Source organism: Saccostrea cucullata, unplaced genomic scaffold (assembly GCF_032062105.1).
Source record: "Saccostrea cucullata isolate Sc308-1 unplaced genomic scaffold, CSIRO_AGI_Scuc_v1 ctg931, whole genome shotgun sequence".
Lineage (NCBI taxonomy): Eukaryota > Metazoa > Mollusca > Bivalvia > Ostreida > Ostreidae > Saccostrea > Saccostrea cuccullata.
In genome coordinates, this window is record NW_026927584.1 from 170,879 (window position 1) to 186,371 (window position 15,493).

The 15,493-nt window shown below is 33.6% G+C and overlaps 1 protein-coding gene and 1 long non-coding RNA gene across 2 annotated transcripts; one reads left to right on the forward strand and one right to left on the reverse strand.

Moving 5' to 3' along the window:
- Positions 1–190: 190 nt before the first annotated feature.
- Positions 191–6,925, reverse strand: LOC134274867 (uncharacterized). Its single transcript, XM_062757112.1, has 9 exons — positions 6,916–6,925; positions 6,745–6,754; positions 6,359–6,626; positions 3,093–3,284; positions 2,570–2,976; positions 2,165–2,366; positions 1,638–1,754; positions 1,371–1,511; positions 191–1,208 (listed from the first exon to the last, which is right to left on the reverse strand). The coding sequence occupies exons 1-9, from the start codon at positions 6,923–6,925 to the stop codon at positions 912–914; spliced, it is 1,644 nt and encodes a 547-aa protein (XP_062613096.1). The 3' UTR covers positions 191–911.
- A 4,642-nt stretch (positions 6,926–11,567) lies between these two features.
- LOC134274870 (uncharacterized) lies at positions 11,568–15,266 on the forward strand. The gene is made up of 4 exons (XR_009993728.1): positions 11,568–12,384; positions 13,337–13,390; positions 14,075–14,178; positions 14,881–15,266. It is a non-coding gene; the product is annotated as an uncharacterized LOC134274870 (long non-coding RNA).
- Positions 15,267–15,493: the final 227 nt, after the last annotated feature.

A 15,493-nucleotide genomic window follows, 5' to 3' on the forward strand; every position in this document is an offset into this window, starting at 1 on the left:
TTACAGTTACATGTAGATCACTAGTTGTAAATATATTTTTGTATGGTTTTTTTCTTTTGCATTTCACGAGGTAATTATTTAATTATTATTACAAAAATATCTTTCAAAGATTTTAATTAAGAATATTCAAATTTTAGACTATTTAATATACTCACAACGAATTTTTAAAAATACATAAAAATGAATCAAATTCATTAAAACAGACCACCATTTTATTGTTTCTTCAAGACAGCATGGTTTATACAATTTTTAAAGTATACCAGCATAATTAAAGCAAATATGTGCTGGGATAAACAAGTTTAAATTTACATCCTTATTAGTATCTAAAATTACAAAGCATGAAACTACACGTGAACAACATTTTGATGAAAAATTTGATGAGAAATGAACAAAAGGGGAGGGGAAGAGGTTGAGGCCCCTAAATTTTTTTACACGATAATAGTTATTGCAAATATTTAATTCTTACTCCAAATGCTTACATACAAGAGGTAGAAAAAGTATCACAGTAAGTATAAAGGAACATCTCAAAATCCATTACAGTCCTTTGGCACAAAAACGTGAAAAAAATCTGTTCAAAACCAGGTGCATAGTATACTAGTATATCTGTGTGATCTCAAAGTCCAAAATTAAACATAAAATCAAGTTCTTGACGTATAATACAGTTACTTTTACCAATACATCTGTATGGTGTGTAATTCACCTTTTCATCATATGTCTAACTGTTTTATCTGTACATTGCACGTAAGCTTACTTTTACAATAAATTTTGCATTTGTGAAGATATAAAATTACGCAAATGAGGTAAATATTTGATTTAAAGTCGCGACAAAAGCATCTCGTTTTCTGAGATGAAGAGAAATCAATGCCTTGCATGTTTTGAAATCACATACGTATTCAGTGCAAAACATATGTCTAAACTTTCCGTTCAAAGGGATAAACGTATCCTTTGCTAACGATTGGTCCTCTATTGTGTAAAAATAAAACAGGCCATACCGATACTTTAACAATGCTACCATTAGTTTTATATAACTTGTAATAGTCTTTATTAATTGCCTCCCCTTCTGTAGCCCACGTGATCACCATAGGCGGATCCTGTATGCACATTAACCACGTGATCTCTATACAGGCGTCAATGTAAGCTAGGATTGGTTTTGGAAGTTGGCGTGGCTCCAGCTGAAAGTTCTGTCTCAGAATTTGTTTTTTGAAGACCTAAGTAAAATTATACTAGGATATCTTACTTTGATTTCACTGGATATCAATTTATATTGCAGTTGCTTATAGGCAATAAGAAATACTAGGTTAACTAAAGGCTGGTGAATTTATTTTGATGCTTAGTACACTATCATTTAAAGAGTGCAGACCAAAAATTACCTCCTGTAACTCTGGAACAGATTTGACACCTGCTGCCTTTCTGAATTCTTTAGAATGTCTGTTACAAACTGATCGCAGCAGTTTTCCTTGACTTTCGTCAAGACGCACATCTACTGAACCAATTGACGAAGAAAAATTGGTCTAAAATGTAATTGTAACATATATACTAAACATTTTTCAGTCAAATATTATTTTCAGAGAAAAATAAATGCACTTTTCTTAGAAATGTAAATGATTTACTGTTCACAAGGAAATTACTTTGCTTACCGAATCGGACATAGAATGTCCATGGAAAGACGAGGGATGTAGAATGTGTTTCTCCATTGACAGCGACAAGTTAGACAATTGAGTTTCAGAGGACTTTTTGCAGAAGTCATATGCATACTGAAATATTTTCAATCAGAAACTAATTTTCTTTTGAAATTCATATAAAATATTCGTAAAATTTAAGCTATGTGAACAATTTTAAAAATAGGAAAACTGCTCTTATCATTTAACTAATTACATGTAAAGAAAAATATTCAAAAAATATATCTTAGATTCTAGATCTATGAAACATTTCCTTTTCGGTCTGTAGAGGAATGTATACAGAGTGGATATGTTTCTGTCGTACTACCTACTCTGAGTATTCTCAGTAGAACTCTCAGACAATTAATTCTCCTCAGTGTACTTAAGCTGAGTGTGGTTTAGTTCCTGATATATTACCTACCCTGAGTATCCTCAGTAGAACTCTCAGACACTCCTCCTCTGTGTACTTGAGCTGAGTCTGGTTTAGTTCCTGATATATTACCTACCCTGAGTATTCTCAGTAGAACTCTCAGACAGTCCTCCTCATTGTACTTGAGCTGAGTGTGGAAGGCGTCATACGCATCAGACCATTCCTCATCATATAGGCTTCCCAACTTCTCCCCGATTTTTGTCGGTCTGTTCTTGTCACTCAAGTCCGCCATGTTAGGATTACCAGCTAGCAACTGTTTGCTTGCAAAACTGCTTAATCTGTAAAACATTCTTTTGCACTGTACTGGTAATCAAATTAATCATTATGGAAAAAACGGCCTTCCAACATCTCTGCCTTTGGTTTGTGTCAAATCTTATTATCTTTAACATTCATTTTACAAATTGACCTGTAAATAATATAATTCTGTGATTGGTTCCTTCTCGCCCATGCAGACACTAGCGTGCAGCACGTTTACACATACCTGGTTGTGAGTTCCTCTATCTGCATTTCTTGCTGTTTAATTCTTTTGTGAAGACGATCGTACTCTTCTTTTGAAATGAAGATGGACCCTGAGCTATGCTGACTATTGTAAGCCTGAGAAGAAGGAGGTCTGGAAGCAGAGATGAGGCTTCTATTTAAATGATTACTAGCATCTTTGGTTGACCCTCTTTTAATGCTGGAATTGAAGTCAGGTTTGTTCGCCGAAGTATTGTCGGCCTTGTATAGAGGTTTAGTTGTGGTGTATTCTGGGTTTATGGCTTTCATTGGTCCATCTTTATGTGGGGTGTGGTGGTGGTGGTGTGAAGTTGGTGTTTGTGGTTTACGTTTAGCAAGAAGAGATCCACCCAGGTTTTGTTTTATTTGTGGTTCTCTTGGAGAGCCATCGGGCTGAAGTTTTAAAAAATTAAAAAGAGAAAAATGATTATTAATCTGTCAATTAAAATATACAAAAAGATCTTTAGTTTCTGTCATTCATTTTGAAATATCCATTTTTTATGACTCACAGAGAGTTTCTTTATTTCCTCACAAGCTCTTGCAGATCGTTGTAAGGCGTTCAATTCTCTCAGAGCATCATTAGAAAGGCTTTTGACAGAGGTTTCTTCAGTTGATCTCTGTATGATATAATACAGTTTTGGTCCGTACATTTGATCGACGTGAGAAGACGCTCTTGGCTGACATTCGGAAGTTTTCTGAAACTAAACATCTGCATTTAACTTAACTATTATCCAACATTAAATTATTTAAATTACTTATCCTAAAAAAAATTGCTGCCCGGTAACTCATGAATGTCAGAAAATGCACATTGTAGGTCAGATCAAGAGTCCTAAGAAAGTCTGCTATTACATATATGCTCCTTACGTGTATAATTTCTATATAAGCAGTTTGGTCTAAATTAGAACACACATATCGATTTTACTTTGAAATTGTTGATCTCATAACTTAGACTAGGAAGCCGACAACGGGTTTTTTTTATTTAAAAAAAAAAAAAACTACATTTAATTATTGAGTACTGAAATGTGGATTAAATTGTTCCTAGATGTTTATTTTTTTAAGTGAACTAATTGTTATTATTATACTTTCATGTTAAATACTAAAATCTGATTGGCTTAGATGCAGTTAACAATCCGTTCGATTACCCTGAGCCTTAGCAACACACGTGGCAACGGGTAACACAACGGTAATGCCAAATGCGTGGAAATTATGCGCGTACGGTTCAAATGATTACTCAAAACGTCAGTTGCGCGTTTGAAAGAACCGGAATTAACTTGACGTCAATAAAAGCTTGCGTCCGATATAGCTTACTTGAAAACAACAAACGACAGACGATACATGCTTGCGGGTGTAGGAAACATGCTTGCGAACCAGAAATAACGAAATTTTATATGATAAATGACTCTAATTCGAGTATCAAACAAACAATAAGGAGATTAGTGAACTGGTGAGTGTAAAAGCTTTCTATACATGAACGTAAAGACGATCGACGTTTTTTTTTTTTTTTTGCTGACGCCGTAAATAAGACATTCAGTATAATAAAATAAATGGTGCCTGTTTTGTAGGGTAACATTTGAAATTGACACCCCAAGGAAAACCATTGTCAACCGACGCGTCAGCTACAAAACAGGCACCATTTATATACAGTGAGGTTGCCAATAACGAATCGCACCCGTTAACGAATCACTTTCAGATGAAAATTCTGTATTTTTTTAATCAAAGTCCAATACTTAGCTTAACCTACCCTGTCATGCTGAATTATTCTTGCTTTTATCATTTATCATAAAATTATTAAATCCAACTCGTTCAATGTCCTAATTTTTAAATAAACATGAACAAGCTTTTTTGTGACGCTGACCAGAAGCGTACATGCAAGCAGACTACTTTCACTTTTCGGTACCGCTCCAATGTGAATCGTGCATTCTAGGTAAACAAATTTGGTGCAGATGTTTAATAAAATTATGTGTCTAAAAGCACTGAAAGCGTCATACAATTTCTAAATCAGAAATTAATAGTATTCGCTTTAAAGTTGGGGGGTTTTAGGTTTCCAATAACGAATCGCTGTTTTAAGAAATATGAGATGCAGGGATCCTGTCCAAATTATATTTTTCGTATGCGGTTTTTTGCACACCAGTTACGATAAAAAAAACAACAACGGAAGATGTCTACCAAAAGCGTACAATAAAGGTGGTTAAAATACACATAAACAAAATCAGCAGCCAAAATCAGTAAGATTCTCAGTGGATTTGAGAATGTCTCCCGGTGGTATATATGCATGTAGTAAGCTACTGTGAAGACATCGACGATAGCGAAATAAAGATCGTCATGATTACCGAACAAAATTAAGATTTAGAAATTTTATTTATTTATCCCTTTGCAATTTAAACTTCCCTACTAAATCATTATTTCCAACAATACCCCGTTTGCAGTTTTCCTATTCCCTAAAAAATTATTTCCAGTAATCAATTTTTATTTCTTGTCATGATCAAGATCAAGCTCGTATAATATAAAATGTATATTGCTAACAATACTTTTTCAATTCAACATCAAGCTAAATAAATTATAAACAGAGTATTATGATACCCCCCCCCCTTTCAACATATACTAGTTAGTAAACATTTGATTTAAATTACACATTGAGAAAATGATATGCAGACTGCAGCCTTTTGCCTATATGGAATATATGCCACCACTGTCTTCACGTAAAAGGGAGAAAGAGCACCATGAAAGCAGCTAGAGGAGAATGAGCTGTCTTATTCATTTCTATAGAGACGATGGACAGTTGAAGTAGACCCATGTAAAGTGAAAGGACAACCTCCAGTATAAATCGGAATATTGGTATTTAGTCTACTGTGGATGTTGGAATGGAGAAATCCAGCAAATGAGTCCCAACATCATTATTTGTAAAGTTGTCTCTGCTCATCGGAGGAAATTTAGGTGTTGGGTCTCGACATTTTGAAAATATAATTGTTCCTTTCAGCTTTAGGTATCTCTGAAGCCAGGCTCGTAAGAAGCAATTTCAGTTGGTAGGGGAGGGGTGCAGAGCCATACATATGCAGTTGAGGAGGCACTATCAACCACCAAAATTCCTTGACAATTAATTAATCAAGCATAAAAAGGTCATCTGAGTTTTTTTTTTTTTTTTTTTTTGAGGGGGGCACAATCACATATCTAGCGATATATTTTCTATCTCAATAGCGACAAAATTATGAGGAGGGGGTGTGGTAGCTCAATGAGTACAATTTTTGAATAAAAAATTAATTCTTCGGCTGTTTGCAGTCCATCACTTATAAGTTTTTACGTCCTCTTATATCAACTAGTCATTTGTTTTCCCTATGATTTCATTGTTGTTGTTTTTACATTAATTGTCGGATGCAAACAACTCAAAAAATACCTAGCTTTTCTACTTTTTTGGGGGGTGGGTGGGGTTTGAAATATTTTAAGGCATAGTAAAACGTTACGTAAGAAGGGTATTTTTAAATTTACAGTACACGGTCCTGAACCAGAATAATCAGCTCTATGTCACGTGATTCGGTAATGGAGAAAATGATCCGGTAAAGGAGAAAACATCATTAATACAAGTACAGCGATAATTTTTTATTTAATCAGTGGTTATTGGGGAAAATATATATGATGTTATAAGTAAAACATAGTACCACCAAACAATGTTGTAAAATGAATTTAACTCAAACTCAGGTACGAAATATCCAAGCAAATTTACTAAGTGATTCGATAACGGCAACCTCACTGTAATGTTTCATTTTTTAAATATACAAACTCTTTTTGAATCTAATTGTTTAAGTTTCTTTTCCACTTCCATCAGTTCTATATATTCCATTTTGGCCATGATAATCATGCTCTGCTCGACATATGCTCCCATCTTAGCCAGCAGCCTCTCTAGGTTGGCCCTGTAATGTTCCTCCAGTCCTGGGGGCTTGATGTCTACTGTTCCTTGGCCGAAAACTTTCCCGAGGGATCCATGCTTTGGTTGCCGAATCGTGCGACCAAATGATGAACTGACAACTAAATTGATTAAGACATTAAGACTTACACAATGTAAAAATAACTATCATTTTAAAAAGTGGGTGAGACCGTTGTATACTATGTAGATACCAATGTTGAGATGTGAAATTGAGTGAATAAAAACCTGCTTTTTGAAAGAACCATTGTAAGACTAAATATGTTATATTTTGAAGCTAAGTGTTATTATAGTACCTTTTCTCGAATATTTATTAAAGATATCGCAAGTTAAAAATTTTATTTAATTCAATTACGAGACAACAGAGATGAAAATGTTTACGTTAGTGATTTTATTCTACTTTCGGTTTCACTTACCTTCAGCCATCTTGGTAGATGGGTGGAAACGAATGATTTAAGAAGACTCAACCTAAGTGGCTATCTTTTAATTGAAAAAATATCTATTTTAGTAGAAAAAATTTCACAATCTTAAAGGTTTTTATATCCGAATTTGAATATTTTTGTTCATAATTTCAATGTACAATGTACAATGTACACGAAGTAAGATCTGTTAAATGTCTGCAAGCTTCAATAACAACCTAAAATCAATACATCGAGGTTCTAAACGGGGTTGACTTTAAAAGACGATTTATGATGATTACACCGTGATTGTTTTGAAGAAAGAAAATTAAACGATAGGAAAGGTAACTCTGGACATCCTGTATAAACAAATACTTCGAATATTATAAATACATGTATACCAGTTTTATTTTATCTTTGTTAGAATTATTTTAAAAAGTATTTAAATATTCTGATATATTTATTATATACGTCTTGTTTGTGAGTTTATTATGATTGACCACTGTTTTGTTTCTTAATTTACAATAAAATAAAATAGTTTATCAAAATATAAATATTGTATGTATAGTTTAAGGGCTGAGGTTGAAAATTGTTATAGATGGGTGAAGATCCATAACTTAAAACTTGAACATTTCCTTCAATTAAGTAACAGACTTGTTTGATTATATAGCAAAAGTATTTAATAAGACGTTAAAATCTGGCAACAGTGTAAAGTTTCTATAGATCACATTTAGAAAGACATGTTGATGTTCTCTTGTCATATATTTTAGATGTGAATTTACCAAAATAGTTTCAGTTTATCAATGTTTTATCGACGAAAAAAATATTCCATATAGCTTCTTGTATAAAGATGAGGCGGCAGGTCCTCTGCATGTATATTCTATTTCATTTTTATGCCCTCGTAATCGAAGTTTCGGGGGTATAGAGTTCTTGCCCTGTCCCTTTGTTTGTATGTTGATCTGTTTTCCGCAAAAACTTTAACCCTTTCCATAATTTTTGAGTGGGTGGCACTATGGCTTTCATATTTCACAGGTGTATTCCTTTTGATAAGACCTTTTTTGGTCCCAACAAATTTGACCTCTTGATCTTGGAGTTTGACCATAACCATTACTTTTGAATAGTTGGTGCTAGGGCTTTCATACTTTAATTATGTATTCACTGTAACAAGACCTTTCATTAGGTATTAAATTTTTTTACCTTGACATTAGAGTTTGACCTGCTTTGCAAAACTTTGACCTTAGCCATAATTTTTCAACCGTTAATACTAAGGCTTTCATATTTCACATGTGTATTCCTTGTCACAAGACCTTTTTTTGGATACAGACCATTTTGACCTTGATCTTAAGAGTTTGACCCACTTAAAAACTAACCCTACCATAACTTTTGAACAGATAGAACTGGGCTTTCATAATTCACCTCAGGTGTATTCCATGTGAGAAGACCGTCCACTGGGTACCAACAATTTTGGCCTTGATCTTGGAGTTTAGTTTGAACAATTTCAATCCTCGACATTAGCTGCCATACGGGGGCATCACTGTTTCACAAACACTATTTTTGCGAGCTCACGGAAAACGTCGACCAAGCAGGTGGATATGAAAAGCTTAGCTTTTTATTGTCAGTTTTAGTTTTAAAACAAACTTATCTCTGCAGTTTTAGCATAGTAGGGTTTACGTGCTGTTTTTTTTTTTTTTTTACAGATTAGAAGATAAAACAAGAAACTTTAGATGATATGATTCACGAACTGTCATTCTTTTCATAACTAGAAACAGTAAATTCGTAGTCCAGTAGAAAAGACAAACGTACAATGTAGTGGCTAGCGCTCTGAAGAGTTAGAAATTAAGTTTTTTTTGTACGTTTATACATTATCAGTTTCCCTACATTTTACAGTTGTTGGACAGTTTAGGTGGGATACAGGAGTAAACATCACATAGAGTTTGAAACACACATGATTATTTATTAGGAATTTATACAGTGACCATTTATTTTTAAATGTTCAATCAATTCCGATTTATTTTTTCATCGAAATATCATTTAACCTTTAAAGTGTTTTAACAACAAAGCTTCAGAATCTTTTATAATGATTTTTTGCTGGATCTATGCATCAAGCCTGTGAACATTTTTGGTGTTATTTGTTTCCAAAAGTACATTAAAATCTACCAGTAATCATTTACCGTATCAGCTAATAATTATGGAATCGGTGAAGTGCTTGTCAAATGTATGTATAAGTAAAGGTATATACATTTATAAAGCAGTTTAAACTAATCAAGGGACTAAAAATTGAATGTCTTTCTGTTTAAAGGAAATATATCAAAAGGCCCACTGGCCTTATAGATCACCTAATTATCATGCAACAATTTTCCAACATTTTAATTTGGTTTGTGTTTTAAACCAGTGGCCATGAAATTCGCAATTGTGAAAGAGGCACCATTGCTCATCATAACTATACACTTAACATGCTTACTTTGACAGAGGCAGAGCTGAAGAACAAGGAAAAATGCATTTCCGCCATATAATCAGTAGAATCCCACCCAACAGGAACCACTGACCCTGCATGGGGTCACACATTTAACAATTTTGGAAATACCAAAGAGCATATAAAAGCATTAATTCAATTTCAGCACTATAGTATTTAATCATTAGACCCCCTAATACACAGTACCTTTAACCAAGGGGCAATGAAATTCACAATCCTAGAAGAGGAATTCTTCCTCGTCATACATGTAACCATGTACTTGGTTTATCGGCTAATAACTAGAAGTTTTAAGTTTTCACTTTGTCTATATAATCATCAGAGCCCCGCCTTAAACCAGAATCCCTGAACCAGGGGCTATGAAATCCACAATTGTGTAAGAGGAACTTGCTCATCATAACAATATATTTAGTTCATCAGCTTAATACCAAGGAACAGAGAAGGTTTCAATGAATTAATTCTTTTTCACTATAAAATCATTAGAGTCCCATCCTAACACCAGAACCCCTGACCCAGGGGCCATGAAATTCACCATTTTGGAAAAGACACTCTTCCATATCATAACTACTGCAGGAGCCGATGAGAAGATTTTCAATGAATTAATGCATTTTCACTTTACAACTATACAGTAGTATATGCATTAGAGTCCTGCCCTAGCGTTAGAACCCCTGACTCAGGGACCATGAATTTCACAATTTTGGCAGAGAGCTCAACGCTTATTACAATCATGCCAACAGTGCATTGATTTTGATGGTTTAAGCCCCATCCCTTAGGCCCGAAGGGGGTGGGGGGGTCATGGGCTTTGAATTTAAAAAAGTTTTACTCCCCTTTATCCATACGATGCCAAAATTGGTTGAAATTGGTTCAGTGAAGAAAGTTAAAATGTTCAAAAGTTTCGACCGACGAATGACGACGGACAAAAAACAGATAGCAATAGTTCACCTGAAGGACAGAGGTGACCTAAAAATCAAAATAATTACATTAAAATGAATTAATCATTATAAATATTTTTAGCATGTGAGAAGATTTGCGTGGATAGCATTTTCAGTGTCTTTTTTTTCCTTTTCGATTTTCATTAGCAACAATAGCATTAGATTCAAATGGAAAATAGTCTGAAGTACCTTTCTGAAATTCAGAAATGAATGTTGTCTAATCGTTATGTGAAGAACATTTGATATGGTTAATAGAAAGACAGGCACGTAGCATCGTTTTTGAAAGTGGGGGGGCCAACCTGAGAAAAATTTTTTTTACTTACCTGAAAAAGTTGACAAGCAAAAAAAAAAAAATGAAAATTAAAAGTTGCCCAAACTCGAAAATCCTATTTCGTGGGGGGGGGGGGGGGGGGGGGGGGGGGCTAGTGGGCCAACTTTTTCAAAGCCAACTTACTATCATTTCCAATTTTTTCCTTACAATCCTTGCTATCACTATACTATGGTTGTCACCGTTATAAAGTGGGGGGCCAACCATCCTATCAATGAACATTTACTATAGTAAAGGTTATGTTGGGGAAAAAAGTGGGGGGGGGCCAGGCCCCACCTGGCCCCCCCGGATGCTACGTCCCTGAAAGATCAATTATCATTTTTATCTTACAATAAAATTAAAAGTAGGAGGTTAGATTAAAATAATATTTACTATCATACAAATGTACCTACATTGTGTACCTGAATAACATTAGAAAACATAATGAAGCGATGCTTTTTACATCAGAAGATCACATTGTGTCTTTGCCTGTAAAATAAAATGCATCCACCCATCCATCCACAAGAGTTATCTTTCTATTTTTCTTGAAAATATTTTTATTGAAACAAAATTTTAATTTATTGATTATAAAAATTCTGAATCTAAAATTTCTGTTACAGTGAAAACATTGGCAATTAAAACTTACGTCAAGTAGTCGACATTTGTACATTAGATCAGATTAGAATGAGATGACTACAAAATGACCCTCATTAATATTAAACTCTGACAAGACAATGGTGTCATTAAGTTGCTTATGATAATTTTCTTAGAAAGTTATCTTTCTCATAAGAACTTAAGAGGTATATTACATCTTAAACAAAATGGATTTCGATTTCTCTACCTGATATATTTTATAGCGCGGTCTAACAGTTTAAAATCAAGTTTACATAATTTGATTCGTGTTGTAAATACTGCTAGCAAATTATATGCATCTTTTATGCTTTTACTGGCAAATCTATGGAAAGCCGTAGGGTACCCCCACATTATTATTATTTTTTCCTATATAATTATACCAAAAATAATAATGTCATCCAAACTTGCTTTTTACAACATTATTATTATTTTCCTGCAACAATTATAATCTTGTCTGTTAAATGTGTACACATTATTATTATTGTGTCCTACAATTATAATGATTCACTTCACAATAATAATCTTGCTCAGTCAATATGTAGACACATTATTATAATTTCTCGCCTCATGATTATAATCTTGTCAGTCTATATTTAAATGTGTACACATTATTATTATTTTGTCCTACAATTATAATGATCCAAACTTTACAATAATAATCTTGCCAGTCAATGTGGACACATTATTATAATTTTTCGCCTCATGATTATAATCTTGTCAGTCGATGTTTAAAAACATTATTTTTATTTCACCTCAAAATTATAATAATTATTCTTACTTTTAACAATTATAATCATGTTTGCCCAAGCGAACACATTATTTTTATTTCGCTTCAATTTCATGCCAATTTTATTCCACATCGATCATACAATTATAATCTGTCTTACTCCAACAATAATAATCGCGACCAAAAAAAGTTGCAACATTATTATTATTTAGACGCTTGAAATCAAACGTTTCTGTGATTTTGATGTACTGAACAATTATAATCTTGTCAGATTTTCTTTGGGAAAGATTATTATTATTTGGACGCTTGAAAAAGTAAACGTTTGTCTGCCGAAGACAATCACGTGGTTTAAGGCCATGTGCTTCCCTAGTATCAACAGTGCCGAGGACGGCGCCAGTGAAAGGCAGGCGGTTTGCCGGTAAGTAAAGATGATTTTGTTATATTAATGTACAAGGAAGCGAATTCCATTCATTCGATAAAGGAAATGTCTCAGAAATCAGCTGTCAGTATGCTGTTATAAAACGACAGCTTCGGAAAAACTAGTTCGAATTATCTCTGTACTTTTGTATAGGAGATTGAGTCAATGAGATTGCATCAATGCATGCCATTGCATTGTGAATTTATGTTCCAAATCTAGATAAAGTGGCGTTAAGTTGAATGATATAGTGTATATATTTATATATTTACTAACAGATATTTTTTTAAAGTTTATTAATAGCTTGTACTTTACAGTTTTAACTTGAATTTTCTCTGAAGTAAGTTATTCATATTGAGATCTATTGTTATTTACATTGCGACTTGGGTCAGTTGAGTTGCCCATATAAGACTGTTTGCTCTACAGTTGCAAAGTTTCGTGGGTTCGAATCCCATTGTGGGACATGGAGACCAGTCCTTCATATGCAATTTACTATACAATGCACAATATTGATGGAGCTGAAAAGATTTGTATGTACTCTGCACCCGGTAACAGGAAAAGTGTGTGATGATAGGTACACGTCACAGCAGGTGCGTGACATATACCATGTGATCAGAGGTAGCAGGGCAATCCGTGGCTAGCACTTCCAGGACTACTACATTCAGATAAAACAGTATAAACCAAGGTCCTGTGTCACAGTAGGTGCTGGCACAAAAAAGATCCCTCACTGCTCAATGGCCATAATTGCTGAGTATAGAATAAATTTAAAGCTCTCCACCAGCAAATGGTGGCGTCTCCATATGAATGAAAAATTCTTGAGAGGGACATTAAACAACATAAAAACAAACAAAAAACATTAAGTTAAAAGTCTGATTATTGATAAATTGTCTTGATTGGCTGATTTTATCTATGATTGGATGAAAACAATTTTTATGAAATAACTGTTATGTTGCAGATTATGCACAAGTTGAAGAAAGGAGCTGCTGTGGGATGGTAAAAAAAGTTCCAGGTAAAGGACAACCTTTTCCATTTATTTTAAAGGGGTATGAACATTGCATATTTACTGTAAAATCACAAATTTTCGTGAAGGTTTAATTTTCGTTGTTTTCGAGGTGTGGAGAGACCCACAAATTCATGTCCACCATGAAATGTAAAGTGTTACATATAAAACTACTCAACAATTCTTCAGACACAAAATCAAATTCCCAGGATCCAAATTTTTTCCCCAAACCATGAAAGTTTGAACCCACGAAAATATGTGATTTTACAGTAAGTATGTTCACCTCTGGGTCAATCTAATTAAAGTTAAATGTTAGATCTGCTCGCATACTTGCTACTCTAACATCTAACAATATCACATAGAGGGTCACATCTAAAGTCAAATTTGTAACAACTGTAGACTTATTCCTTTCAACAAATATTCAATGATTTTGCGGGCGACAATTTGATTGGATGATAGAATCTGACCCCTGACTTGACCCTCTGTGAGATGTTGTTACTGGATGTTAGTGTAGCAAGTATGCAAGCGGATCTAACGCCTCTGGGTGTTTTTTTTTAAATTCACAGCTTTTAAGAGTTAGATAATAGATTCTAAATTTGAGAATTTCTACATTTTTTACTCAATCATCTGTCACCATGAGAAATACAAATTATGCTCTAGTTTTTAAAGAATTATTTGCACAATTAATTTCAGGAGCAACAAAGAGTCTTGATTTTTATAGGGGTGCAGATTTTAAAGAAAGAAAACTGTGTTGTAAAGAAAGAAGATTTTCCATCAAATAATGGTGGATGACAAAGGTAAAGAGGACAGTAATGATTAGAAAGAATTAATTATTTAACACAGGGGCAGATTTTTTGTTGCAGTTTGTAAATGCTATTCAAAATGTTTAGCATATAAATTTTTATTAAAATATCATGATGAATGTTCATGCAACTTAATAGCTCTTATCAATGTTTATAGTTTAAGCATATGAAGATTAATCAAAGTCTCTTGAATAGTTTCTTTAAAACTAAGCTTTGCTCACTAATTTAAAGAAAGATCAAGGTCAAAAGAAAGATCAAGTAAAATAATGATTATGAAGTTGAATAGATCCCATCAGTATGTATCTGGCACTATCTGCATATATATAAGGTTCGATAAAAATATCTGAAACAACTTTTGAAACAGAACTTAACATAATTTAACAAAAATTAATGTCAAGGTCAGAAATAAGAAACTCTTATTAATAAAATATATGTATCAGCATATGAAGTTCAAAGTGTGATGGAAGGACAGTAGGACATGTTATTAAGATTAAGTAAACCTCATTACAAATGTTTATGCTAAGGTGAAGCCACAATATTGGGTCATTTTTCATTGAAAAAAGGAACATTTTTTTTTAAATTCTGTGGAACACTAGAACCAAGTGACCTAGGTGAGCATTGTGGCCCATGGGCCTCTTGTTATGTGTTATTTAATTCATCATGAATCAGGTGGTATAATGATTTTTTATATTTCAGTTCTTCCTATGAATGATGTCATAACCCACTTTGAAAAAAAAGTTTGTTGGAGAGAAAAGGATCTGAAGAGGGAGAAAGAATTGATTATATTCAGATGGATTTATAGACTGTTAGACCTTTTGCTATCACTTAATTCTGTACTATTAGTTCTGCAACACTGAGCCTATAAGCTTTTGACTTGATGGTTTATCTAATTTGAGAGAGCCTAGTCCATTTTTTAAGCATTTCAAGATTAACAATGCAGAATATGTACACATGTAATGGCAGGTAAAAATCCCACACAAACAGGACACTGATAAGACTGGAATTTAGAGATATTTCATTTCTCTCTTGTGTGAATTAAAAAAAATTAATGCCAGAAACAATATAATAAATTAATAACTTAGTCTTGTTTTGTGCTTATACTTTAATGCCCCCAGAAATGAAGTTTCGAGGGTATACAGCAAAACTCGCTTAGTACGAACACGGATATTGCGAATAAAGCGGAGTCATCTTGGATCCCCAGCTATATAAATTTAATGAATTTCTTGTATGATTATAACGAATTACGGATATAGCGAAGTAATTTCATAGGTCCCTGTGACTTCGTTATAATGGAGTTTTGCTGTATAGT

Coding starts and splice junctions, on each gene's coding strand:
- LOC134274867 (XM_062757112.1), bottom strand. Junction 2,367..2,569: donor ATAGAGGAACTCACAACCAG/GTATGTGTAAAC, acceptor AATGTTTTACAG/ATTAAGCAGTTTTGCAAGCA. Junction 1,209..1,370: donor CTGTTCCAGAGTTACAGGAG/GTAATTTTTGGT, acceptor AATTTTACTTAG/GTCTTCAAAAAACAAATTCT.